This window comes from Saccopteryx bilineata, chromosome 3 (assembly GCF_036850765.1).
Source record: "Saccopteryx bilineata isolate mSacBil1 chromosome 3, mSacBil1_pri_phased_curated, whole genome shotgun sequence".
NCBI classification, from domain to species: Eukaryota; Metazoa; Chordata; class Mammalia; order Chiroptera; family Emballonuridae; genus Saccopteryx; species Saccopteryx bilineata.
The window spans coordinates 127,843,899-127,869,816 of record NC_089492.1 but is presented as its reverse complement, the minus strand read 5'-3'; the positions used below and the strand labels follow the sequence as shown (position 1 = coordinate 127,869,816).

General features: G+C 54.3%; 1 protein-coding gene across 16 annotated transcripts in view; it reads right to left on the bottom strand.

The window, feature by feature from the left end:
• DYSF (dysferlin) overlaps positions 1-25,918 on the bottom strand; it is a 224,706-nt gene that overhangs the window by 102,450 nt on the left and 96,338 nt on the right. For 8 of the 16 annotated variants that reach the window (XM_066267354.1, XM_066267358.1, XM_066267361.1 and 5 more), the window contains 14 exons: positions 24,141-24,182; positions 22,464-22,579; positions 21,853-21,966; positions 20,041-20,218; positions 19,300-19,424; positions 17,344-17,450; positions 11,993-12,185; positions 9,739-9,894; positions 4,155-4,286; positions 3,904-4,070; positions 2,955-3,069; positions 2,558-2,663; positions 2,145-2,287; positions 302-475 (listed from right to left, as the gene is read on the bottom strand). In XM_066267354.1, coding sequence (XP_066123451.1) covers positions 302-475; positions 2,145-2,287; positions 2,558-2,663; positions 2,955-3,069; positions 3,904-4,070; positions 4,155-4,286; positions 9,739-9,894; positions 11,993-12,185; positions 17,344-17,450; positions 19,300-19,424; positions 20,041-20,218; positions 21,853-21,966; positions 22,464-22,579; positions 24,141-24,182 — 1,868 coding nt within the window. The remainder of the gene's footprint in view (positions 1-301; positions 476-2,144; positions 2,288-2,557; positions 2,664-2,954; positions 3,070-3,903; positions 4,071-4,154; positions 4,287-9,738; positions 9,895-11,992; positions 12,186-17,343; positions 17,451-19,299; positions 19,425-20,040; positions 20,219-21,852; positions 21,967-22,463; positions 22,580-24,140; positions 24,183-25,918) is intronic. The other 8 variants (XM_066267356.1, XM_066267363.1, XM_066267365.1 and 5 more) reach the window with 1 other exon arrangement.

The following is a 25,918-nucleotide window of genomic DNA, read 5'->3' as shown; positions in this document are numbered from 1 at the left end:
AAGCCTCCCCATCCCATCCCATTCCAGCCAGCCTCATCGAAGAACCGAGGCCCCTCCCCCTGCTCCCGTCCTGACTTTGCAAAGAAGCAGCAGGTCTTCTGGTGCCAAAAAAGGCACTTGTGGGAGGACACTAAGACTCATGTCCACTTTCTTCACATGCAACCCCTAAGGAACTGAAGCCATAATTCCTGGTCAATGTTACATCCAAAGTTCTGTCCTGAGGCCCGTTTCCTAACAGCCCTGGGAACCCAAGCCGCACCCCACCCGACCCAGGCCCAGTGGGCCGGGTACAGGGACATACCAGAGCCCCCTCAAGGGCAAACACAGCTGCAGGTCCTGTCTTCTCCAGCGGCTCCATGCGGCGGCGCCAGCGGCGACGTCGGAAGGCATCTGTCTTGCGGTACTCCAGGTGAAACTTCCAGCCAAAGAGCGAGGCATACTCCCAGCCCTCACCCTCGGCTTCTGCCTGCCTGTGCTGCAAGGGGAGGACAGGGCCAACTCAGGGGCTGCTGGCAGTTTGCAGGCAACCCCGGGCTCCGCTCCAGCTATGCCCTTCCTGTCCCCCACAATTCCTGACCCACCTCACACCAACACAGTGCAGATGGGAAAACCGGAGAGGGCTGCCTGGAGGAAGGGGTGCTCTGAGCAGCTTCTGCAGTGACAGAGCTCTGGGTCAAAATATCAGGAGGTGAAGATACTCCCTATGCTGTGGGGAGAAGTGAGGAGCCAGAAGGGAAGGTAGACTGAATAGTGATGACTGGACTTCAGGTTTGTTTGTTTATTTGGATCTGGGGTGGATTTCATGAATTCAAGGTTATTTTATCATTTCCTTTTTCTTCTTCACATCCCAGCTCGTAAAAATGGAAGTGGGTTTGCAATTAGAGGCAAAATGAAGACTTTTTTTTCCAGCCTCTGCTTTTTTTTCTCATGGCTGGGGCTACATCAGCCAAAGAGAGATCTCCAGCTCTTCCTCCAAGGGGACCCTTTACCAAGCCTGGAGGGAGCCCTGGAAACCCCTTCCTCTCTGGCTCCTAAGAAAGAGTGACCTGGGACTGTTCTCAGGCACTGGCTCAGGTCTGGGCCACGAGCTCAGTGACCAGCGCCAGTCCCAGAGGCCAGCTTCGTCCCTGTCTAGGAGGTCCACAGGTGGTGAGAGAGGTAGGCACTCTGCCTGGCAGGGCTTCACCTCTGTCCCCTGGGGTCCCCTTCATGAAGAGTGAAGTCTGTCTCGTTCATGGCACCAGGAACAGCTGGTTGCCCAAGAGCCGTGCCTTTCCCTGGACCCAGGGACATCTGTCTCTAGATTTCTCTGTGCCCAAAGAGAGAGGAAAGGACATGGATCCTGACAGAGGCTACTCCTGGGCTGGGGGAGACCTGGTTCTTGGGACAAAATTTAATGTGTGCTTGGGAAGGAAGGACACAGACCAAGAGGGCCAGGGGGTGGGAGGCGATCTGAGGCTGTGCGGACACAGGCACCCGTGGGGCTCCGGGAGCAGGTGCAGGCACTGCGTGGGCTCACACAGGCTCACTCTGTGCCTTCCCGTGTCCCGTGGGTATCTGTGCACTGCCGTGAGAGTGTCTGTGTGTGCTGTGTACATGTCCTCTGGGGAATCCTGACGAAGCCCGCCCACCTCCTTATCAGCGGATGCACTCACATTGCACTCATCCCCAGCTGCCAGGGAAGGGGCGGCCACCAGCTCCCGTGGCCCCTTCCTCCCAGCAAGTGCCCGTGCTGAAGGGAGCAGGCTCCCAGAAGAGGGCACGTGCCCCAGGCCACCCCCAGCAGCCCCCTGCCTCCAGGTGACGCTGATTCTGTGGTGCTCCAGGGTCTGCCCTCCCCAAGCCGCAGCTCCAGTCAAAGCTAACTGAGCACTGCCTCAGTAAACCACAGGTAGCAAATCCTGTCTCAGGCCTGGCCTCTGGGACACCCAGTCACAGACATATTGTAGGTATGTCTTTGCATCTTCTGGGTCTGTCTGGATGTGTTCTGATGTGAGCATCTGTGCAAGTGCTGAGTGTGATCCGTGTGTGTGCTAGGTATTATCTGTGAGCATCTTGAGTCAACTCATGTGCCTTGTGCATGTCCTGGGTATGCCTGTGTGTGTCTGTGCATACCTCACCTCACCCCCCACCCCTAGGCTCACCCTCTTCAGTGCCTCCATCTGGCTGAGGTCCCTCCTGCGCAGGCGGACCCAGCGCCGCCGCCGATGTGTGTAGTACATCTTCTCAGCCGGGACCCAGTGCCTCGGCTTCCGGTCCGGGGGGATGGTGATACTGTACTCCCAGCCTGGGGGAAGGGCACCCATCACTCACGGCACAGCCACGACCCACCTCTACAGGGGACAGCTCTTCATTTGGAACATGCTCACAGACTCCTGAGCAGCCACTGGCTCCTAGTCTGCAGCTTGAAGTGAGAGCTAACCCAGGAAGTCCCCGGAGAAAGGAGCTCAGGGAAAGCCAGTGTCCCAGGCCAGCGGGCCCGGCACTCAGCTGTCCTCACCAGCATACCTTGTGTGCATTCACCAGGGTGGGGCTCCCAGGCTCACGTGCTACCCACCTTGCTCGTCAACAGCCCGATTGAGGTCTACGGACCACTCTTCATCTTCCCACTTCCAGCCTAGTGGGCACTCAATGTCATCCTTGGGAAGCACCTTTTCTCCATTCTGGGCAACACAGGACAGGCAAGCATGAGAAGAGACAGACATGATCAGGGAAGCTGAAAAGATGCTACTTGACAACATATACTCTCAAAGCCCCAGGTGTGGCTCAGGATCAGTGTTCTATCTGAGCCAGACCTCACACTGTCCCACTGGCAACCAGAGCATAGAGGTTGGGGACACTGAAACAAGGGAGAAAATGTCCCGCTCTGCTTTGAGTCACAGGTCCCTCCTGGGCCCAAATTTACAAAAACTCCAAGAAAGCAGAGCTCACCTGGCCCTGGAGCACCCGCTTACCACGTCTGTATAGTTGTCACTCATATAGATCCACTGGCCTCCAGGGAGCCGGGTCTGGTTCTCAAATACCTCCTCCACAAAGCTCAGATGACCCGCATCAGTGTCATGGAGCAGGCTGCGGGCAGGTGACAGTCAGCACCTCTGCTGATAAGCGCCACCCCCACCCCACCCCCCGCACAACCGCCAGCAGAGCAGCCCTAGGTCTGGGCCAACCTTTCTGCGTCAGCCTCACCCCCACCCACAATAAGGCAGATAGAGAGGAGAGAGTGAGGAGGGGTCAGAGTCAAGGGGGAAGAGAGAAGGGAGACAGGGGAGACCTAGAGACACTCGCGGACACTAGATCACCTCCCAGAAAGAAAGAAAAGGGAGGATCAACTGAAGACACGTAAGCCTGAGGGCAGCTGAAGCTCAGTAGAGAACTGGAGAAATGGAAAATGCTACCAAGCTGTGTACTTAATCTTTGAGTACTCGGCAATAATATAAATTATACTTCAATTTTCTTAAGTTTAAAAAAAAAAAAAAGTTGTTGAATGGCAACCAAGCTGGAAATGAGAGGAGAGACAGAGATGTCAGTGAGGTGGAGAAGGACGTTGTTCTGGGAAACACTGAGAAGGAAAGGAGCCCAGGCCTGAGAGGCGCTCACACACGGAGGAGGGCGTTCTCTCCGTGCACCTTGGAGGGGAAGGCTGCAGCTGTCAGAAGCAAAGTCGCATGCAAAGTCTAATGGGGGCCAACTTTGGTTTGATAATAAAGAAGCTTCTGGCTGATAGAGCCCCTCCAGAAAGAAATGCTGCCTAGTGAGCCCCCCGTTCTGGGAAGGCTCGGGGGGGGGCTCTCTAAGATGAGGGTATGGGTGGTGGGAGCAGGCAGAGGGATGAATAGGACCAAGGCCTTTTCAAGAAGAGGCTGGGGCAGAGGGGTCCCCAAGCCCTCCTTGCCCATGACTCACGTCTTCTCTGGACACACAAACCAATCTCCAGCCCAGGCCCAGCCGGCCGAGGGGCGGAAGCTGTCCTTGGGTAGCTTGATCTTGCCCGTCACATCAGAAAACTTGGGGTAGGTAAGGCCCGTTGTGCCCCAGTTCCCAACCAGGGCCAGCTTGGTCTGATTCTCATACTGGAGAGCAAGCAGAGAGAAGTGAGGGGGACCAGTGGCAGCTTGGGAGCTGAGGCAGCATGGGGTGGGCTGGCAGGCACTCACAGTTTCAGCAAAGACGGAGAGCTTGCCCTCAGCAAACTGGTTGAACTCCTTCTCATCCACAGAGAGCCCGAACCAGAGCTTCACCCGTATCTGCACTGGCATCCGGGCCCTGGGCACACCCTCCATTGGATACTAGGTGGCAGAGAAGGAAAGAAAACCACAGTCCCCTTCAGCATGTCCCAACTTGAGGGGGCCTCCAGGCATGGGCATACAAACCTGACACCCTATCAAGTGTGTGCCCTGTTGAAGGACTTATCAGAATTTCATGGAAGAGGGGCATGTGATAAGGATACCTTCTCCCCACCTTCCAAGATTCCTTCCCACCAAAGGAGAAGACTGCATCTTCCCCACCTATGTGCTCTCTGCAGAGAGAATCCCCCATTCTCTTCTCTCCCACCACATCCTCATTTCTGTTCTCTTCTAGAAAGTGCTGTCCAGTGGGACATTCTGCTACAATGTTAATGATTTATATCTACATGGTCCACTATGGTAGCCACTAGCCCCATTTGGCAAATCACCACTTAAAATGTAGCTAGTGTGATGGAAAAACTAGATTTTTAGCTTTATTTAATTTTAATTAATTTAAATTTAAATAGCTACATATAAGCCCTGGCTGGCTGCTCAGTGGATAGAGTGTCAGCACAGCATATGAACGTCTTGGGTTCGATCTCCAGTCAGGGCACAAATAACAAGCAACCATCTGCTTCTCTTCCTCTCCATCTCTTCCTTCTCTCTCTCCTCCCCTCTCACAGCCAGTGGCTCAGTTAGTTCAAGCGTCGGCCCCAGGAGCTGAGGATAGCTCAGTTGATTTGAGCATCGGTCCCAGATGGGGGTTGCAGGTAGATCCCCATTGAGGTGCATGCGGGAATCTGTCTCTCTATTTCCCCTCGTCTCACTTAAATAAGTAAATAAATAAATAGCCACATGTGGCTACCATATTGGACAGAGCAGTTCTGGAACAAGTCTCTAAAGGAAGTATAATAATATTCCAGGTCTGGAAGGTGAAGAGGTAAAGGCCTCCCCCATTGTTTTCAGTCGGTGTTTGTTTGTTTGTTTGTTTGTTTTTCTGGGGCTTTTGTTGGCTGGTTATTAGTGTATTATCTCAGTGGTCCCCAACCCCCGGGCCACAGACCAATACCAGTCCGTAGGCCATTTGATACCAGTCTGCAGAGAAAGAATAAATAACTCACATTATTTCTGTTTTATTTATATTTAAGTCTGAACGATGTTTTATTTTTAAAAAATGACCAGATTCCCTCTGTTACATCCATCTAAGACTCTTGACGCTTGTCTTGGTCACGGGATACATTTATCCGTCCCACCTGAAAGGCCAGTCCGTGAAAATATTTTCTGACATTAAACCGGTCCGTGGCCCCAAAAAGGTTAGAGACCACTGTATTATCTGACTTCCTTACCTTTTCAAGTGCATATCAGCATGTTAACCACTATTCACTAGTCTTCAACTGTTCTTTAGCTTAAAACTTTCAGAAGCTCTGCCAAAATAGAACAACCACAACAACCCACATAAAAAATTTATTCTTCCCAATTACTTCACCATTTGATTGAAATCAAGGGCCAGATATAGCCTGAGGAGCAGACGCTGCTTACACTTGGAAAAATACGTTGTCCCTTAGGGTAAGTAATTAATGTATTAAATACCTTAGCCAGTGGTTCTCAAAGTGTGCACCAGGACGCATAGGTCCACCCTAGAACAGTGGTCCCCAACCTTTTTGGGGCCACGGACCGGTTTAATGTCAGAAAATATTTTCACGGACCAGCCTTTAGGGTGGGCCGGATAAATGTATCATGTGACCGAGACAAGTGTCAAGAATGAGTCTTAGACGGATGTAACAGAGGGAATCTGGTCATTTTTTAAAAATAAAACATTGTTCAGACTTAAATATAAATAAAACAGAAATAATGTAAGTTATTTATTCTTTCTCTGCGGACTGGTATCAAATGGCCCATGGACCGGTACCGGTCCGCAGCCCGGGGGTTGGGGACCACTGCCCTAGATTTCCAGGTGTGCCTTATGGTATTCCAGAGAAATATGTGCCTGTTAGGGACCAAAATACCAACAAGGTTTTTGGAGTTTAGATTTTTGGGGGACAGAGGTATAGGGAATTGCCTGTAAGCTGACAGTCTGCCCAACCCCCACCTCACTTGCCTGATTAGGTTGCAAAAGGCTGTCAAGCTGTGGTGCTGGATTGTTTACACTACCCCCCCCCCCATGTTCCCCAGAATGACTGGAGGCAAGTTTCTTCTATCCTTTGTTTGGTGTAAAGTTAAGATGATATGTATGGTGGGGGTTTTCTGCACTCAACACAATTAAGAGTAAAAAGAGAGGAATTCTTCAATGTATTGACGAGGAAATGAGAGTTTGCCTTTCAGATATGTGCCCAAACATTGAAGAAGTTGCTAGAACACATCAGGCTCATGTTTCTCATAAACACAAGAATGAAAAAACTTAACACATTCGCGCCAGGACCTGCTGAATTTACTAAATCTTACTAAGAATGTATCTATATATATATATATAAAAGAGAACTTTTTTGTTTTTTTTTTATTTTTTAACCCCTTTTCTATGAATTCTAAAAAGCATAACAAAAAATGTAACATAAAAATGATTTTTAATGTCAGAATAAATTTAATTTTGTTGTATTTATTTCATTTAATTACCATAAAAGCACACTTGGACTTTATATTTTTTCTTTAATATTTGACTTAATTATAACATATTTCTCAGAAATTTGTATATAGTGTGCCTACAATTATTTGTAGGATTTTAAATGCGCCCCAACTTCAAAAAGTTTGAGAACCACTGACCTAAGCTTTGTGTGCATGAGCTTGGAAGACTATCTCCTCTGAGACAGAATGAGACATAGTAGTTTTGATGGGTTGAATAAAAGGAAGGAGAGGCCAAGGTAGGGGTATTCAGGGATAAAGGAGGCCTGGAGGCCTGGAGAAAGACCCCGGTCAGGTGGGAGAATCAGGAAGGGGTGTCATGCCAAAGCCATGACAGCCTCACGCTTCATTCTGCCTCTCTGATTCTGGTTCATCCTTGGTGACGCCTGGAGGAGCCCGTGACCCAAGTGTCACCCCCCCCCGAAACCTCCCCATGACTGTTCCCTTCAGCTGTCCTGTTCCCTGGGGTGGCTAGCAGCCTTTTCCCCTCTAAACCACCAGCCCCAGGGAGATGGCAGGAATGCCTGACCCCCCTTCCCCTCCACCCCCAGTCTCTCCCCAGCCCTCCCCTAGACGGGGCCAGCCTGCCGGACCCAAAATAGCAACAGCAAATAAAGAAATGTCTAGTTTGGGGCTCCTCTCCCTCTCTGCTCGTGCTCATTTTTTCCAACTTTGGTTTAAGTTAAGAAACACCAATGTTTTCTTGGTCTCTGCTTGCTGCCAACATTTTTGTACAGCTTGCTCAGGAGCTACTGGCGGGGCTCATAAACTCAGTGGGGAAGACTTCGAGAAACAATTCTATATCTTTTTTTATTTTTTTTTTCTTGGAATCAAGGAAATTTTGCAGTTTGCGTTTCCCCAAAGCTGCATGGCCAAGAGGTCAGAGCCTGGAGTTCAGCTCGCTGGAGAACGTCCACCAGGCGCCCTCCAAGACCTCCACTTGAGCCAGACAGCCATCCCTGGGTCACCCTACTCAGATGCAGCAGCCCCTTGACTTCCTGTCCCTTCTGCCCTACCAGGTGAGTAGCTGGCTTAGGACAGGGAAAAGAAAGGCTGCTGAAGGTTAAGATTGCAAAGGGAGCCCGCCTTCAGTGGCATATGAGCAGGTGGGAGGAGCAGCCCAGTGACACAAACCCCGCCTCTTTCTAGGCAAAACTGGCCTCTCATCTGATGTATCAATTACCACACGTGCACATCCCTGACTCTGGGGTGACCCCCCCCCCAGTCATGGTCCTAGTAGAGCCTCCTCTCCACAGGGAGAGCTCACAAGGACAAGAGAAGAAGTAAGAGAAACTAACCTTCACTGATCCTAGTTTCTTATTTATTTATTTATTTATTTTCCATTTTTCTGAAGCTGGAAACGGGGAGAGACAGTCAGACAGACTCCCGCATGCGCCCGACCGGGATCCACCCGGCACGCCCACCAGGGGCGACGCTCTGCCCACCAGGGGCGACGCTCTGCCCACCAGGGGGCGATGCTCTGCCCATCCTGGGTGTCGCCATGTTGCGACCAGAGCCACTCTAGCGCCTGAGGTAGAGGCCACAGAGCCATCCCCAGCACCCGGGCCATCTTTGCTCCAATGGAGCCTTGGCTGCGGGAGGGGAAGAGAGAGACAGAGAGGAAAGCGCGGCGGAGGGGTGGAGAAGCAAATGGGCGCTTCTCCTGTGTGCCCTGGCCGGGAATCGAACCCGGGTCCTCCGCACGCTAGGCCGACGCTCTACCGCTGAGCCAACCGGCCAGGGCTGATCCTAGTTTCAATTCTCAAAACCTATGGAGTAGGCAGCCTGCCCTTCATCGTACAGGTGAGAAGACAGCCAGCAGTTCAGGGAGATTAGGGAATCTGGCTCGGGCCACACAGGATTCCAGCCCGCACTGCAACCTGTCCACTCACGCTGTGCCACTGTAACGCGTCCTCTCTACCCACCTCGGGCAGCGACAAGGACTGGCTAATATATGAATGGGTTGACCAACAGCCACTCGGAGGTTTAAGGCAAAGGTTAGTCAACAATGACTTCCTGGAAGAGATAAGGTGGGAGCTGGTCCTGGTGTGGATGGACAAAAAGACACAGGGAGGGGAAGGGTTACGCCAGGCGGTTTGTAAGGCCAACAGAACCATTCGGAATGAATGGTAAGTGGTCAGGGGTCAGCTTGCTCCCCAAGGCCACTCCTCCTCTAGCAGGACAGCCTCAATGACAGCCGTCCAAACAGACACCCTCTGCTTGGACCACGGCAGCCATGGCACAGGGAAGAGTTTCCCCAAATTATATCCTCACCACCGGCCATGATACCCCAACCAAAGCAGCCTTGGCGCCATGTCCTCGCATTAACCCAGAGAGAGGACTTAGGGTCCCCAGGTACCCACTCACTTCCCTGTCACCCAACCCCAAGGCTAGTGAGCCCCCTGAGAGAAGATGGAGAGGGAGCAAGAATGCAGGATACTTGCTCTCAGCTCTCTGGTGGGGCTGAGCCACAGGCACACCTGGTGCCCAGACACCAGCCTTCCCACAGAAAGGAATTTGAACCTGAGTGAGCCTCCAGCAAGAATGAAAGGCAGTCAGGCAGGGTGTGGAGGAGGTCCGTGCCAGGCTCTGGGAGGCTGAGGGTGGGGGGTGAGGGCAGACTGCTGAGGACCCCCTACCAGCAGCCTGCCTGGGACAGCAAGCCCAGCCTCGGGGCAGCCTCTCCAGCCCTCACCTGCTAACTTTCTAGACTAGGTGTGTGGCATCTAGAGAACTTTGTGAGAAAGAGGAGAAGGGAAGTAGTTTTACCTAGAGCCCTCCACTCCCAAGAGCGGAGACCAAGGACTCTGAGACAGAGTCAGAACCAGAGGGAAAACAGAAGGGGGGGCAGGCTTTGGGATGGGAGAATGTGATCATGACTTGAGGAGAAAGAACTTACTTTCAGAAAGATCGTCTGCAGCTTCCCGCAGTTCCTGCCACAGTAGTCGGCGCCCCGCCGGGAGAAGAGGACCTCGTGGGCAGGAACCCGCTGGTACGCCACTCGCTTGTCTCCTTGCAGCATCCAAATCACGATGTCGGGCAGGCTGTTCTGGGGCTGGCGGGAAGGTGGCAGTCAGAGTGGGGATAGTGACATGTCTGGGCCCACAGCTCACAGCCCATCATCATGACCACCCTGGCTCAGGGGACCCACAGGTCTCTCCTCCTGGCTCTGTCCCTCAGCTGCCCACCCCCCAGCCGCCCCTTTGACCTCCCAGCTTCTTCTGGGCACCTCTGTCTTCAGCAGCCATGAGCCCCCAGGACAGGGCATGAGGTTGCCCTGGGCTCACATGAGGAGCCTGCCAAAAATCACTGAGCTGAGTTCAGATTTTCTGGGAAAAGACATTCCTGCCTGGAGCCCAGACCTTAAATTCTTTGATTCCTCACCCCACCCCACCCCCACACACAGGGTAGAGAGATGCTTCAGGCATTGACATGGGAGGATTTCATCTGACCCGAAAGATGACATCGCACTTAAGATGAACCCCCTTCCTCATCCCTAAGAGCAGCAGCAAACCCACAGAAAGGTGTGCCCTTCCCAGCGTGAACTCACTCCTGCTCCCTCTGACATCAGGGACCTTAGGATCTGACTCTTTCTGGGCCTGTGGACAGTGGGCTTTGAAAGTGGTGACTCGCCAAACAAAACTGAAAGTGAAAGCCCCCTGCGTCTCTCAGAGCTTCTGGCTGGGAGTGACAGCTGCTCACAGCTCACACACAGCAGAGACGGTCCATCAACTTCCAAGAATGGTGGCCAAAGCGCACCAGGAGGAGGGGGTCTCTGACCAGGGCTCAGGCTCCTGGAGCACGGGTTCAGCGTTTCACAGGCTGTTCCACCTACTCCCTACAGCAGCCCAGGATGCAGAGAAGGGCAGCCCATTTCACATGTGAGGAAATTCAGGCTCTAAGAGGTTAGGAACGGAATTTTTCTGACTCCAGATATGTTTTACTAACCACTACACCAGGGATCCCAAAATGTGGTTCCCGGAGCAGAAATGCAAATTCTCAGGCTCCTCCCCAGATATGTGAGATAGGGAAGGGGGATTGTAAGCTGTTTTAATGAGCCCTTCAGGGATTCTGATGCACACTCAAATCTGAGAAAGTCTCCCTGGGTTCCCATACAGTCATCAGCACCTGTTTGACCTGAACCTCTCCCAGTCCTATCACAATCTGTGCTGAGAGTTCTGGGGTCAGTCTGGGCGATGATTTTAGGAGGCATGCTTTGACTAGTCTGAGAAGATAATTCATGGCCATCGTCAGCCTGGGGCTGGGCAACATGGTGTTCCCCCATGTGGCTACCTATATGTCTGAGACCCTGCTCAGGAACTGATTCAAGGGGACCAAAATTCTGGCAGCCTTCCTTCCTGGGCATCCCTTCCAGCTCCTGGGACTCCCTTTCCCCTTCAACAACTCACTCCTCCAGAAGCCCCTTGCAGGCCCTACCCTTCTCCACACACTCCTTCTGGGAAGACCCTTCCTACTATCACCACCCCCTCCCTGGGGGTCCCACATGGCTCTGGTTAGAGTGGGCAGCTGCTGATTGCCTGTGACACATGAGTGGAGCATTGTCCTCATTCTGGACAAATTCGTGACCTGCCTGGTTACCCAAGGAGCTGGGTGGCTGTATCTGATCTGAGTGGGGTTCGAGCAGGTGGGGAAAAGGTAGTCCCTAAAGACACACAGGAGCCTCTCCTCTCGGACTAGATATGATGACTCCGAGTTGCTGCCAATGCAGTCTCCTCAGACCTGGAGCTCGGAGGCATCCAGGAGGACAGGAGCAGACAGATGCTGGTCAGCATGGGGGAGTGGGTCCTGGGAAAGCAGGCTCCAGATCTGGACCTAGAGCCAACTGCCCTGAGTTCTCATCCCAGCTCTGTCTCTGACATACTCTGGCAGCATTTATTTTGCACATTTGGGGACATTTATTGAGCCCCTATTACACACCAAGCTCTGTGCTGGGCCCCACAACACCCAGTTTCCCGATGCTTCCTCTCTCCTCCTTCTACAAATGGGGACAATGAGGTTCAGAGAGGTTAAGTCACCGGCCCAAGGTCACTGAGCAGTGGAGCCAGGGATGGATCATGGTCCAGACAGTCCCCACATCCCTCCCCATTCTGATGTTCTGGGCAGGAAGGAAGGCGCCTCTCAAGGTTAGCTACCTCATCTGCCAGGGCACGAAGACGCAGAAGCCAGTCCTCGGCCTGCTCCAAAGCAGCGGGGAGCTCACAGTGGCCAAGCTTCAGGGCCACAGCCGCCTCAGAGATCTGAGTCAGGTGACGGGTGCGCAGCTTGTACAGGTACTGGTCCAGGTAGGTGGCGGACGGTGTCGCTTGGACATTGCCCAGAGGCTGGCTGTGAGGACAGATGGGATGTCCCTGATGAGCAAGAGCTCACTGTACACCCAAGTCTAGGCACACACAGGCACGAACACACATATGTGCACAGGCCCCTTGACAGAGGCCCCAGTCAGCCTGCTGGGTACCTTGTCCACCGGATCCCACGTGTACAGTCATCTTCATGCGACTTGCTCCATCCTCACCTCCTTCAGGAAGCCTTCCACACCACACTGGGCCACATGCCTCTGCTCTGAAGTTCCGGGTAGGTCCCTCCCTTCCCCCTGCATCCTCCTAGAGCAGAGGCCCGAGCACTAAGTTGCCCTTGGCTGAAACGAATCTATTCTGTTGTACGCACACTTTCTTCAAGAAGGAAATTTATGGACCCCTGACAAGCCACTGCAGACGCTGTGGGGAGGCCCAGAGCCAGCAATACAGATGTGTCGACTCGGGGCGGCCCACAACACCCCTCTTAGAGCCCTTCATTTGGGAAGCCTCTGGAGAGGAGGTGGGGGGGGACATACAGTCCCAGAAACAACAACCCTAGACCCCAACTGAGGGGCTGGATTTAAACTCCATCCTGCTTGGAGGCAAAGAACTCTGACCCCACATCCCACTGGGCTCTCGGATAGTACTTCACAGGGCTTCTCCTTGCCACACCAACCCTCCAAGGTCAGTCAGTCCAGGCAGCAGGGTCCTGCAGGATGGGGGGGAGGGGGGGAGCGGGTGCCCTCCCTCACCAGCAGGACCCCTCTGGATTATCCCTGCTGGAAGGTATGGGAGGCTGCCCCACCTCCGCTGAGCCCTTGACTCCCAAACAGGACATCAGTCAAACCCGCTCCGCCAGCTCTGCTCCCACCACTTGCAGCCCCCCCAGCTCATACTCCCCTCCCTGCAGCGTCTCGACTCCGGCTCCCGGCTGATTTATTTTTCTGCCAATTTCCCCGAGCTATGCAGAACCAATTACCGCCGGAGCGCAGCGGCACCGCCGCCGCCAGATACACCACTCTGGCAGGCCCTCGGCGCACTACATTTTTCCTGTTATTTTTTTTAATTGAATTTTTAGGGTGGGGGGAGCAGTACGCAAACTCCATCTCAGGAAACTTAAGCCCCGGGACCTGTCTCAGGTCACGTACTGCACACCCTGTAGTAATATAATATTTACTGCCCCGAGGGTGCCGCGGATGGGGCTGCCCCAGGCCAGGAGAGGAGCGGCCTCCATCCCCAGCCGGCTCGCACTGGCGGAGGGGCATGCTCGGTGGGGAAAGGGGGGCCCGGGCCAGAGTCCTGGCTGCAGCCTGCCTGGAGAGGAGGCCTGAGTGGGCCTGAGGGCGGGGGCAGGCGGGTCTGGAGTGGGATACGGAGAGCTCAGCCAACCAGAGTGATTTATGCTCCAGCCACGGTCGGGAGTGGGGAGGGGCTGCCATACAGACCACCAGAGGGAGATTTTCACAGAGGCCACCAGCCCAGCCAAGACTCCTCGAGAAACAGCCCTGACCGGTGACTGCCACTAACAAGACTTCACGGACCTTTTCTGCCCCCAGAAAAGCACAAGGCACGGGGTATGGAAAGAAAGGGAAATCCGGAAGAGGCTGGGTGACACTGTACCCCCAGCCCACAGAGGGCAGCTGCCTGCCAACCCTGGCTGACTTGAGAATGGTGGACAGGCCCAGCACAGGCTGGTGACGGAGCTGAGCTGCTCACAAAATTGCTGCCTGTACCTTCTGTGAGCAGTGCCTTTATCAGGGACAGCACCAGGAGGGGCAGTGTCCAGCCAGAAAGATGAACTGGCCTCAGATCATTCGTTTCACTCCTCATGAGCACAGCTCTGCCGGTCCTTCCTGAGAGCTGAGTCCAGCCCTACCTTCAGGGAGTCCTGACAGAGCAGCCTCAGAGTCAGGAGTACTTCCTGGAGGAAGTGGCCCCTAGCTGCACTTGTCAGGGCCAGCAACAGATAGGCCAAAAAAAAAAATCAGGAAGGGTGTTCCAACCGAAAGAGTAGTATACGCTCAAGACGAAGCCTCAGGCAGGAGGAAAGGTGCAGGGTGGCTCTGAAGGGGCAGGGGTGGGGCTGCTGGGTCCGTGAGGCAGGAAGTAGGGACAGAGAGGCCTGTCCACAAGGATAAGAGCTGGGACTTTTCCTAACTGGAAGACACCACAGGTCTGAAATGGAGGTGGCAGGCACAGTTTTAGGAAGATCACAGAGAATGAACTGGAAGTGCCAGCGGGACGTCCAGGTGGAGATGTGTGTGGTCGAGCCTAGAGAGGAGAGGGCTGGGCTGGAAGAGCAGAGTGGACACCACTGGCCGTGGGGGGAGAGGGATGCCCAGGGAGATGAGGCAGGAAGAAGCCTGGTGGAACAGAGGACACTCGTGCTGGAGGCATGGGCAGGGGCTGGCTGAGTAAGGTCAACATGGCAAGCTGGCTTGGAAACGCCACACCTGGCTGCCCCACCTGAGAGCCGTGATGATCTCAGAGGCTGCCTCCTGCTGTGGCCCCAGGGCTGTTGGTGGCCCCCAGCAGTGCCCGAAGGAATCGCTTTTTTTTTTCTTTTTTCTTTTTGTATCTTTCTGAAGCTGGAAACGGGGAAGCAGTCAGACAGACACCCGCATGCACCTGACCGGGATCCACCTGGCACGCCCACCAGGGGGCAATGCTCTGTCCATCTGGGGCATTGCTCTTTTGCAACCAGGGCCATTCTAGCACCTGAGGCAGAGGCCAGAGAGCCATCCTCAGCGCCCGGGCCAACTTTGCTCCAATGGAGCCTTGGCTGCGGGAGGGGAAGAGAGAGACAGAGAGGAAGGAGAGGGGGAGGGGTGGAGAAGCAGATGGGCACTTCTCCTGTGTGCCCTGGCTGGGAATCGAACCCGGGACCTGCACACCAGGCCGATGCTCTACCACTGAGCCAACCAGCCAGGGCAGGAATCGCTTCTGATGACTGGCATTCCTTCCCGAAGAGCCATTTGTGCATTCCCCAGAGGATGAGCACCTCCTCCAAAGCTCCTGACTCGAAACCAGTGCCCCCCCCAGAAGACCCGAGGCCCCTTTCATTCTGAGAAGGCTGACTTAAAGAGGCCAGGCTTTAGCAGAAGCGTTTTTAGCCAAATCCTCCAAGAACCCTGAGAGGGCAGTAATGGCAACCCAGGACTTAGGTTAGGTCCCACTCATCTCAGATGTTTCAGGCACCTCAGACCTGCCGAGGTCATGACGTGTGTCATGAGCAGAGAGCCCTGGTCAACCCTCTGTACCCCAGCTGCCAGGCCAATGGGATACAGCCAGTCACTCTGAGGCCCTCCCCATCCGTGTGTGCCCCTCAGCTTCACTCTGTCCTCTGACCTCCAAATCACAGATGGACATCCCACAGGCGCCTCCCACTCCACGTGGCCAGCCCCAAACTCCTCATCTTCCCCAAGGCTGCTCTTCTGCTGACCTCTACAGGAATGGCCCTGCATCTACCCAGCTGCTGTGGCCAGAGCCAGGGGGTCGTTCTTGACCATCCTTGGGCTCCCACACCCAGGCCACCATCAGTCCTGTCCATTAGAGAGCAGTACAGTACCAAGGGGCTTGGCCACTTACTAGGGTTATGAATCTGGGCAAATTAATTAACCTCTCCATGTCTTGGTTTCCTCATCTGTGTAAAATTCTCAGAACAGCTCCTAGCACAGAATGTACTCATTCTGAGGCTGTTGTCATCCGAATGCCTCCTGAATGGTCCACGCTGCCCTCTGCTTCCCTCTGCCCCCACCCTTCCCAGTGTCCCTCCTTAGGTGATGCCCTGCCCAGTCTTCCCTCACCCCCAGCCCACCCCTGGAACTGCAGCCAGAGTGAGCATCTGAACCACAGACGGTTCCCAGGGCTGAGTTTACCTTAGCAGAGCCCTGAGGCCTGTCCCATCTGGGCCTGAGTATCCCTGGTGATCACCCTCTCTCGGAAGCAGCAGACACTGCAGGCTTCTCAGCTTTTGCCTGGGTGATCCTCTCTCCAAAGGCTGACTCTCAGTCCTCTCTTTTGGAATCCTCATCGGGCATCTTCTCCCCCAGGAAGCATCCCGAATTAGATCGGAGTTACATGCACCTGCTCTGGGCTCCTCCAGCACATGCCTCCAACCCCCCACACACTTGACTTTATTTGCTCACTTTTGCATGAGTCGCATGAGGGCTAAAGCTCTCATTTGGGGAATGAAAGACCGGTCTGCAATTCCACCACTGGTAGGGGATGAGGGGGGCGGTTCTTTGGGGAAATGCCTGGTCTGGTAAACACATACTTCCCAACTGAGGTACAAAGGACTAGAAGGACACTGAACCAGGCGGGATGGTGACCCAGTCTCATACCTTCAACAGGGGGTGGACTGATAGAAGTTAGAAAGGGACATAGAACACATTTGCATATGTTCACACTTAACTCCATGGAAAGTAGAAAGACAACTCTATTCAGTCCATTTAACAGCTGAGAGAACTGAGGTCCAGAGAAGTGAATCTGCCCAAAGCTGCAGAGCTGATCAATGGGACAAGAACCTAAGTCTCCTGACATTGCTTCTTCTTAATAATGATCATAGCTACCATGTATTGAACACTTCCTAAGAGCCAGGCACGTTGTTCATGTGATATGACAAATCAGTGATTCTCAATGTTGGGCTAAAGATGAGGAAACCAAGGTTCAAAGCAGGTGGGTAGTGGTCCCCAAATCCCCCGCAGCAAAGGAGATGCTGAGCTGTACCTGTCTGCTTCTCAGAGTCCCTGTTCTTCATCAACCAGGGCCCCTTTTTCCTGACAATCAGCTATGTCAGTAGAAGGCTAAGCAGAAACCATGGTCCCTGACATGGCCTTGGGGGAAGGAGGAATGCAGGGATCGGTCCTCCCCCCCCCCACCAGCTCCTCCTGCAGATTCCATCAGGGAAATAAGAGGTCGGGGATCAGAGACACAATGCTCCCCATTCAGGTGAGCCGGGCGGCCCAGAGCCCACAGCTGCCGCTGCTGCAGGGAGATTTATGACCTGCTCTAAATGTCACCTTTGCAACTCCCCGCACTGGCTCCGCCACCTTTGGACTCAGCACGGGCTGGACTGCTGGCCAAGCATGGCGGGGGAGACGTGCCATTGCTCACCGCCACACACGAACACTACCAGGGAAAGGGCCTCGTGGAGTCAGGAGCGTGGGCGTGGGGGCCAGGCAGCCTACCTGCAGTCTGCAATGAGCTCATCCATCAGCTGAGCCACCAGGGCGTCCACCTCCTCCGTGCAGCACTGCGCCTTCAGGCCCAGGTGGACCTGCTCCAGGCCGGCTTCCTGGGGAACAGGCAGGCAAGAGTCAGAACGGTGACTGCCGGACAGAAGGTACACGGTGGGCCCCAGCCCCAGGCCTGTCACCACAGCCAGCCCTGAACATTCCAGGGCCTCCCACACCAAACTGATTCAAATTCTGAAGCCCAGGGCTCCAAATGTGGCCACACAGAGGTCAGGTGCTGTGTGGAGGCTTTGACAACAGGAGTGGATCTCGCTCCTCACAGGCCCCTTGAAGCCAGGTCTGCCATCTCACAGGGGACATCTGAGCCCCTCTGGTTACTGCCTAGGAGGCTCTCTCCTTCCCAAACCCTCCCCCAGCCAGGCTCAGGCCATGGCTCCCTCCCTGTAGGAGCATCAGAAACCCTCCAGTAACAGAGTCCCCGCTTCTACAGAGCCCCAGGACCGGGCCCTGCCAGGGGTTCAGCTGCCATCCTCCAGGGAGCACTTCTCCAGCCATTGTCATGGGCCTCCCTGAGCTGGGAGGCAGAGATCTCCCCCACAACAGCCATCAGGCCAAGGACTGCCCCTCCGTCCCCCACACCCCTCCCCACCCACTGCCTCCCTCAGGCTGCCAGTGGGGGGACAGGCCCTGGAAAGAACAGAGTCCCCACCCTCAAGGACCATCCTATGAGAGAATGGCTGATCCAGAGGTCGGAGTCTGAACCTGAAAGGAATCGACTCCAGGTTCTCCTGCACCTGGTAGTTTGTCAGTCTCAGGGAGGGCGTGGACACCACGGCCCTCGGCCGGCGCCTATACCCTCTCCCAGCCACCCAACACCCCAGACTTCCCCTTCCTCGCCCGCCTTCCCTTCTCACTGTGCGCATCTCTCACCCACAGACAGGCCCAAGCTCCTCTAACCCCTTCCATCCACACGCTGCTCCTCACTTGCTCCAGCAGCATGGCCACACCAGCCTCCTCCACGTTCCCACAGGCACGTGCCTGTGGGTGAGCCTCCACCCATGCACAAACAGAAATGGCCTGGGGCCACTGCCAGGAGCACCAGCTCCCTGCCCTTGACCTCTACACTTCTGCCTACTTTGATTCCCCTCCACTCTCTGGCCAAGCACCAGGCCTGCTGCTCCCAGCCTCCACAGGCAAACCCTTGGTCATAGCAAACCAGGACTCACCACCTGACCTCTCTCTGAATCTCCCAATTCCCAGCCACCAGGCTCACTCCTCCGAACCCTCCGTCCTGCCCCATCCAAAGGACCACCAGGTCCTTTAGCCCAAGTCCTATGGTTTCCCAGGGCATCTCCTTCCAGTACTCAGCACTCTCCCCTGGGCCACTGTGGTGGTGCCTGGCTGGGCTCCCGCCTCCTCAGCTCTGAGATGCCCTCCTGACGCTCCTCAGCCCTCTCCCTCCTCTGGTCCCTTCTCCTCCTGGTACTCCTGGACCCAAGGGAGCACCACCTGAACTTATCTCAGGACTTCTGTATGGGTGAGCCTCGGCTCTCCTTGACTAAGCTGACTCCCTAGAGGCAGGTCAGCTCCTTGTTCATATCTAACTTCTATCTAGAAGTTTCCAGCACAAGTCCTTCCATGTGGTGAAAGTCCAAGGCCTTCAAGACAAGAATGAATGAATGGGTCGGGGCTCCATCCTGGTGCTCATCGCCTGGTTCCCCTCCGCCCTCCCTCTGTGCTGTCTTCTCCATCAGACCACGGGCTTCCCCAGACAGTTCTCACTCCCTCTCCTCTCTCCCCAGGATGCAGGACAGGACCAGAGGCCTGGCACTGTTAGGACCACAGGGGACCTCAGACGCCATGAAGGGCACCCACGGGGCCAGTCTGAAGACACGCCGTGTGGGAGTGCAGGCCCAGGCTGTGTGCGTGTGGAGGGCTGCTTCCACTCACCAGGCGGTCAGCAATCCTCAGCAGCTGGTTCTGAGCCTCAATCCTGTGGCTGATGTCCTCCCAGTAAGATGACAGCACCACCACAGGCTTCACGTTGCCCCAGGGTAAGTAGTAATAGTGACACCCTGGAAGGACACAGAGGGCCTGGTGCTGAGCCAGGGGTGGAAGGCGGGCAGGAAGGGGACTGAGGGGACAGATGGATTCAGGCACCTGCTCCCTCTTCCCACTAAGAACTCCCTCAGACACATTCCTGGGGCCAGTATTCCTTAGTGTCCAGACCAGTGATTTTCAATTGCCAGTCCACCAGAAATTTCATGCCAGTCTGAGAAAGAGTTAACCACCCTGATGTTGACAACCACAGGTCTAGACAAGGCACTGAATTCAGCTGCTGCTCTCGTGCAGGCTCCTAACACGTCAAAACAGAGGGAAGGATGCTGGGAAACGTGCATTCTCCACAATCTCTACGCCAAGCCCCATGGCGCCTGTGTGATACCTGATCACCGTAGGTCAGAATCAAAGCCAACTACAGCCAGTTTCGGGAGACCAACCTGTCGGTCCTGGCAGCAGGGACCCCTGGGAGGTAAGCAGGGGAGGGAGCACAGCAAGGAGCCCCTCCCAGCAGGTTTGCCCAGGCCAAGCCCACCAGGGGACCTCTGGCAACTTCAAATGGGAGGCAGGACTTAGGGTCCGGCCCCTCTCCATGGTCTGGGCTCCATCCAGGCACGCGGCCTCTGGCCTCACCATCAAAGACCGCCCGGCTGTACTGGGTGGTGGAGGCCAACGGCAGGCAGGTCGTATCGAACTTGTTGCCATAGTTCCCGATGCTGACCTCGAACTGAATGGCATCATCGACATCCTGGAGCATGGATGCTGAGTAGAAGGCAGCGAAGAGAGAATATTTGCGCCTCCGGAGGTACTTCTGGAAACAGAGAGGGCGGCCAGAGAGTCACAGGGAGGAGGAAGGGAGACACCGGGGTGGAGAGGGGTCACATGTCTGGCAGGCCTTGGCTGTGACCATCGCCCAGTAAATCCTGGCTGGACAGATGGGTGGCAAATGGTCCAGCTAAGCAACAGCGCCCAGATTTGGTTACTAACTGAGCAAACTCATTCCAGGCCTGTGTGCTTGGCCTCGTTCCTCTAATAAGGTCTGCGCCTCCAAGGCCATGCTGCTCCTTAATCTAAACCAGCAGCCATGGCACCACCACCCCAAGAAGCCTGGGCTTCTGCATCCGCTGGTCGGAAGGGGCCAAGGCTATAACCACTAGGCCCCTGCCCGGAGCTCCCTCCCACCCACTCAGGGCCTCCCCATGGCAGCCCTGCAGGGCCCACAGACGGCCACGTGCTTGGGACGAAGGAATTGCATTTTCCCCTCTGGGCAGCAGGCACGGGGCTGAGGCCATGGGCAGCGCCCGTCACAAGAACCAAGAAGACTTAAGGATCCCCTTCATAGAAAGCAGAAAAGAGTTACCGAACCGGGTTTTTGGATGATGTAAATCAGGGGTCCCCAAACTTTTTACACAGGGGGCCAGTTCACTGTCCCTCAGACCGTTGGAGGGCCGAACTATAAAAAAAAACTATGAACAAATCCCTATGCACACTGTACATATCTTGTTTTAAAGTAAAAAAACAAAATGGGAACAAATACAATATTTAAAATAAAGAACAAGTAAATTTAAGTCAACAAACTGACCAGTATTTCAATGGGAACTATGCTCCTCTCACTGACCACCAATGAAAGAGGTGCCCCTTCCGGAAGTGCAGCAGGCCAGATAAATGGCCCCAGGGGGCCACATGAGGCCCACGGGCCATAGTTTGGAGACCCCTGATGTAAATAGTAGTAACAGCTAACTGGTTGGGTGCTTACTGCGTATGAGTATGAATTGATTTAACCCTCACAACAATCCTATGAGGTAAGTATGATTATCGCCCCCACTTTATAGGTAAGGAAACCGACACAGCTGTAAGTGGTCGAGGCAGGACCAAAGCGAGCGCCTTCTGACAGCAGAGCCTGGACGTTTGAACCACTCTGCAGACTCCACGCAGCTGCTCGCCTACTTGTTGTTTGATACATCTGAGCCTCGGTTTCCTCATCTGTACAATGGAGTTATTAACGGTAGCCATCTCGTGGGCACTGGGAGGACTCAGTGACATGGGAATGTCACTAGCACAGCATCTGACACATGGTGAGTGCTTAATACGTGTTAGCTATTCTTACATTATTGTTATAAAATAGCATCTCAGACTGTATTGAGCTCTAGACTTAAAATATACTGCTCATAAAAATTAGGAGATATTTCAAAATGAACATGAAGTGATAAAATATCCCCTAGTTTTTGTGAGCAGTAGACTTTATTTATCCTTTTTGAGTATCTGAACATTCCTCAGGGAGGCAGGGGAGTTATGTGGTTACTCCCACTTCCCAGCTGAGGCACTGAGGTCCAGAAAGGCGATGGGACATGAGTGTGGGTGGAGCTAAGCCCTCCTCCACCGTGACACCTCGAGGCCAGCCCCGCTCGGCCACCAATGTCATGCCTCAGAGAGCCATGCCCTCACCTCCACCCGAAGAATGTCGTCTGCAGGGAGGTCCTCCACCTTCTGCTCACTGTGCTCCACCAGCTTGGTCTCCAGGGAGAGCAGGACCCGGCCTCGGTAGGCCACACCTTCCCCCTGGGAGGGAAGGTTGGATCACTGGGAGCAGGGGGGGATGGAGAGGAGGAGAAGGAAAGGGACCTGATCCGGCTCTGAGGTTGCTATTTCCCTGAGCCACCCCCATCACTCTGCCAGTAAGGAAACGGTGCCCAGGGAGTTCAGGTGACAGGCTAAGCCGCCGCAATGGTCAGTACCAGACTCTGACCCAGCCAGAGGAGACATAGAACCTGAGACAGATGGGGGTGCCCTGGCCCCTCAGGGGACAGGAAAGTAGGGAATCACGCTGGCCCTGAAGGAGAGGCCACAGGGAGAGGAGTGGGAGGGAGGCGGGAGGGAGGGGCCAGGACGGGCCTGGCAGAGGGCTCTCTGAGGAGGTGGCTGCCTGTCCCGGGGCATGTTCAAGCCGTGTCAGGCCCCTGCAGTCCAGGCGGGCCCCAGATATTGCCCAGGCCAGGCTGGAAGGCCCCTCCCATAGGCCTGGAGATCAAGGGAAAGGGAGCGTCTGGCTGGCTCACCTTGCCCGTGTTGAGCTCTGCATAAGGGTCCGGGAAGCCGGTGAACTCCCTGGGACTGCCGTAGAGGTTGACATAGCAGGGCCCAAAGGTGGGCAGGAAGCCCAGGTGGTCGTCCACTGGGGAACACAGGCAGGGTCAGAGGGGCTGGCCCAGGGGAGCTTTCAGTGCTCAGCCCAGCCGCCTTCAGCCGGAGCCCATCCCTGGGCCTCAGTGCCCTGCACAGGCGAGGGCACAGCCTTATATATGTATAAAGCAATGACGCTGATCATGGCTCCCATTGTCTCTCATAAGTCCTTTTAATCCTCACCACAATACCAACATGTGGAGATTTTTTATTATTTCTGTGATTTCACTCTATAGATGAGGAAACTGAAGCTCAGGGATGCAAAGGAACTCATGACTCATATGTGGCATGACCCCAGATCACCTCAAAGTCTGGACACTAAGCCAGCACATAAAGCTGGGGCCAGGCTGCTCCCCTGTCCCACCCCTCTCAGATCACACCCCATCCTGCATCCCCTCTCCAACCCGCAGATGAGTGTGGAGAGACACAAAAGCAGCCCCAGAACCTCTAGACTGGAGAAGACATCTCTCAGGGTACCAGGGAGGGGGTCCAGGTAGGTGTCCCCCCACAAGCCAACCCCTGGGCACATGTCTCCCCACCCCTGCAACAGACCACCTAATAGCCTTGACTCGAGCTAGGACCTCTCCCCCTCCCTGCATTGTCCAAAGAACAGTCTTTCAGTGGAGCAGGTTGGAGGAGAGTCAGAAGAATTACACTAATGGTCAGAGAATATCTCCTCACAGCATTCTTTTTAGGGGCCCTCTTTTGTTACTGTCATTATTTTCCAGCTGACAGCCAAGTTTCCCAGGAGGGGACTCCACTGGCTGTTTTCTGAGAACCCTGGGGGTGGGAGGTGTGAGGGGTGCAGGGGAGAGGGGAGACAGGAGCTATCTGGGAAGATCCAATCCACACAAGCAGGGCAGGGCAGGGTGGGCACAAAATAAACGGCCTCGGACAGGAAATGCTTGAGCCAGACTTGAGGACATAAGCTGTGAATGCTGAGCCCCTGGAGAGGGGGCAGGGTGGGGGCAGGGACAGAGCTTGAGACATAAGAAATTCTCCAAGTAACAGCATGCCCCCCTCAGAGCCAGGGGCCACCCAGTGTCCATCGTCACCCTCCCTCCAGTCCGCAACACAGGCAGGGCTGCGGCATTTGAGACAGAGGTAGGAAGCCCAGGCAGATGGAACATGAGCATTGTTAATGATTTGTAACAATCATCTCAATTACAATTTACCTTGTAAATTTCAACTTCAAGAGTTTTCAGCTCACCCTGTTCTTCTTCTGGTCCTCAAGATGTCCCTCGCCCCACCAAGGACACCCACGCAGGCCCCTCCCCTTCCCTGCCTGAGGCAGTGGACTCCTTTGAGCATTAGCTGGAGCCCAGCAGCTTTAGGAAGGGGTCTGGGGAGTGGGAGGGCATCACCTTTAAAGCATTCTGAGCAATTTGCATATTCAACCAATACTGAGAGGCATAGTCAGAGGTAAGCTAGGGGACCGTGGTGGGGAATCTCAGACCCCCCTCAGGCAAATCAAAAAACGCCCAGCAACCAACACCCTCTTCCCTCCAGCAGAATCCCCAGGCCCGCCCCCTCATTGTCCCCAAAGCACGTACTGTCGGAGGCTGGAGGAGGCTTGACCACACCTGCAGGCTCCTCTGAAGCGTAAAGAAATGGAAAAGGGGTTAGGATGGGCATGGCTGGAAGGAGGTCTGGTTACGTGAACAGGCATGTGGATGGAGAGCTGGCAGACAGACAGAGGGAAAGACAGCTCCCGTGTGGGAAACAGATGTGGCCTGAACGCTTATTCCCAGCCCAGCTGTGAATTTATCACCAACTAAGTCATCACTGAGCCACCCAGCCAAACACAGCCCCCAGTGCCATGGTGAGCCCTCCGGCCCCTCCACATTGGTGTCTGCCTGCACATTTGTGTGTTCTGTTTGCCAATTGAAAATTGGACCCAAAACTTGACTCAATACATTCAAGAACTAACACAGAAAAAAAAAAATGTGCTTTTCCATATTATAGCCAGAAAAGTGAGGGAAACAAAGTACAGACACAAAGAAAGGGTGGGGGAAGCACGAAAGGGCCAGAGCTAGGCAGCCAGGCACACCCAGCACTCCACCCAACAGGCAGGTTGACACTCGGGACCCAGCTCCCGGAGAGGTGGCATTTCAAGGCACAACATCTCCATCTAGTGGCAATTTCTAGTATTGCCACTGAGGGCACTTGTATTTTCACAACAGTGAGCACTGGGACCTGGCTTCTGGCACCTGCATCTTCCAATGAAACCCAGAGACAGATGCTGTCCACTAGCTGAAGATTCTACACACATAGGTATGTCCCTAAATGCTGTTAATGTCTATTAAGAGAATCGAGGAAGGAGATTCTCTGGCACACTTTCAGGCTCTTGGACTCCATTCCTCACTTCCAGGCGGTTACAAGATGCCCCCAAAAGAGTAGGTACCTCTCAAGTCCCCTTCCACACTCCAATATTCCCCATCTCCTCCTCCAACCAGCTACGTGTAACTAAGTCTGGTGTCATGACCAAGCCCGGAGACATGGTTGGTGAAATTTCTGATTATTGTCATTCATTGGTCAGCCTTACCTATTGGTCTCCTTTTAAAAAAAAGTCTATGACTATTTTCCCATAGCTACATGACTGCAGCTAAGAGCCAAGAGTTCATTCAGGAAAACACTGTGAAAGGAGAATGAGCAGAGACAGAGAAAGAGAGTGAAGAAGAAAAAGGAGGGGAACTTGGAAGTCTGGGTGTGAGGACAGGGTTGACCAGCTGAGCACAGATGGCAGCAAGGAAGGTGATGCCCAGCTTCAGGGGGCCTGAAGCCCTGGGACTCAGGCCTCAGCTAGGAACACGGCCTGGCAGAAATCAGCTGCAGAAACCAGAATTCAGGGCCATTTTTATATCCATAGGCATAGACTCTCATCAGTGGGGGAGCCAGGCCTCTCTGGTCAAGGGCAAGCTTTCAGCAACAGCAAGAGAACTGACCTAGACCCAGCTACAACCCCAAGGACAGCAGTGGCCAGGGCCCACCAAAAGCACACAGATTCCATTTTAAGCACTTCTTAAATTATTACAAAGAGGCCTAGCCAGTTATCTCAGGCTAATGAGGCCAAGGTGATAAATCTGACACCACCACCCCCCCCCCATGTGCTTGCTGCAGAGACAAACTGCCTTCCCACCTACAAGCTGACTGAATCCTTGCTGCAAACAGGTGCCCAGCCTAGACACAACTGTCCCCTAAACCCACCAGCCAGCTGACCAACACTTGTCTCTGGTGACCAGGAAGACCAAGAGAGTGGCTGCAGATTAGCCTATTTACTAACAGTACCTCTCATTATTCCCTTCATTCATTCTTTTTTTCCAGCAGATGT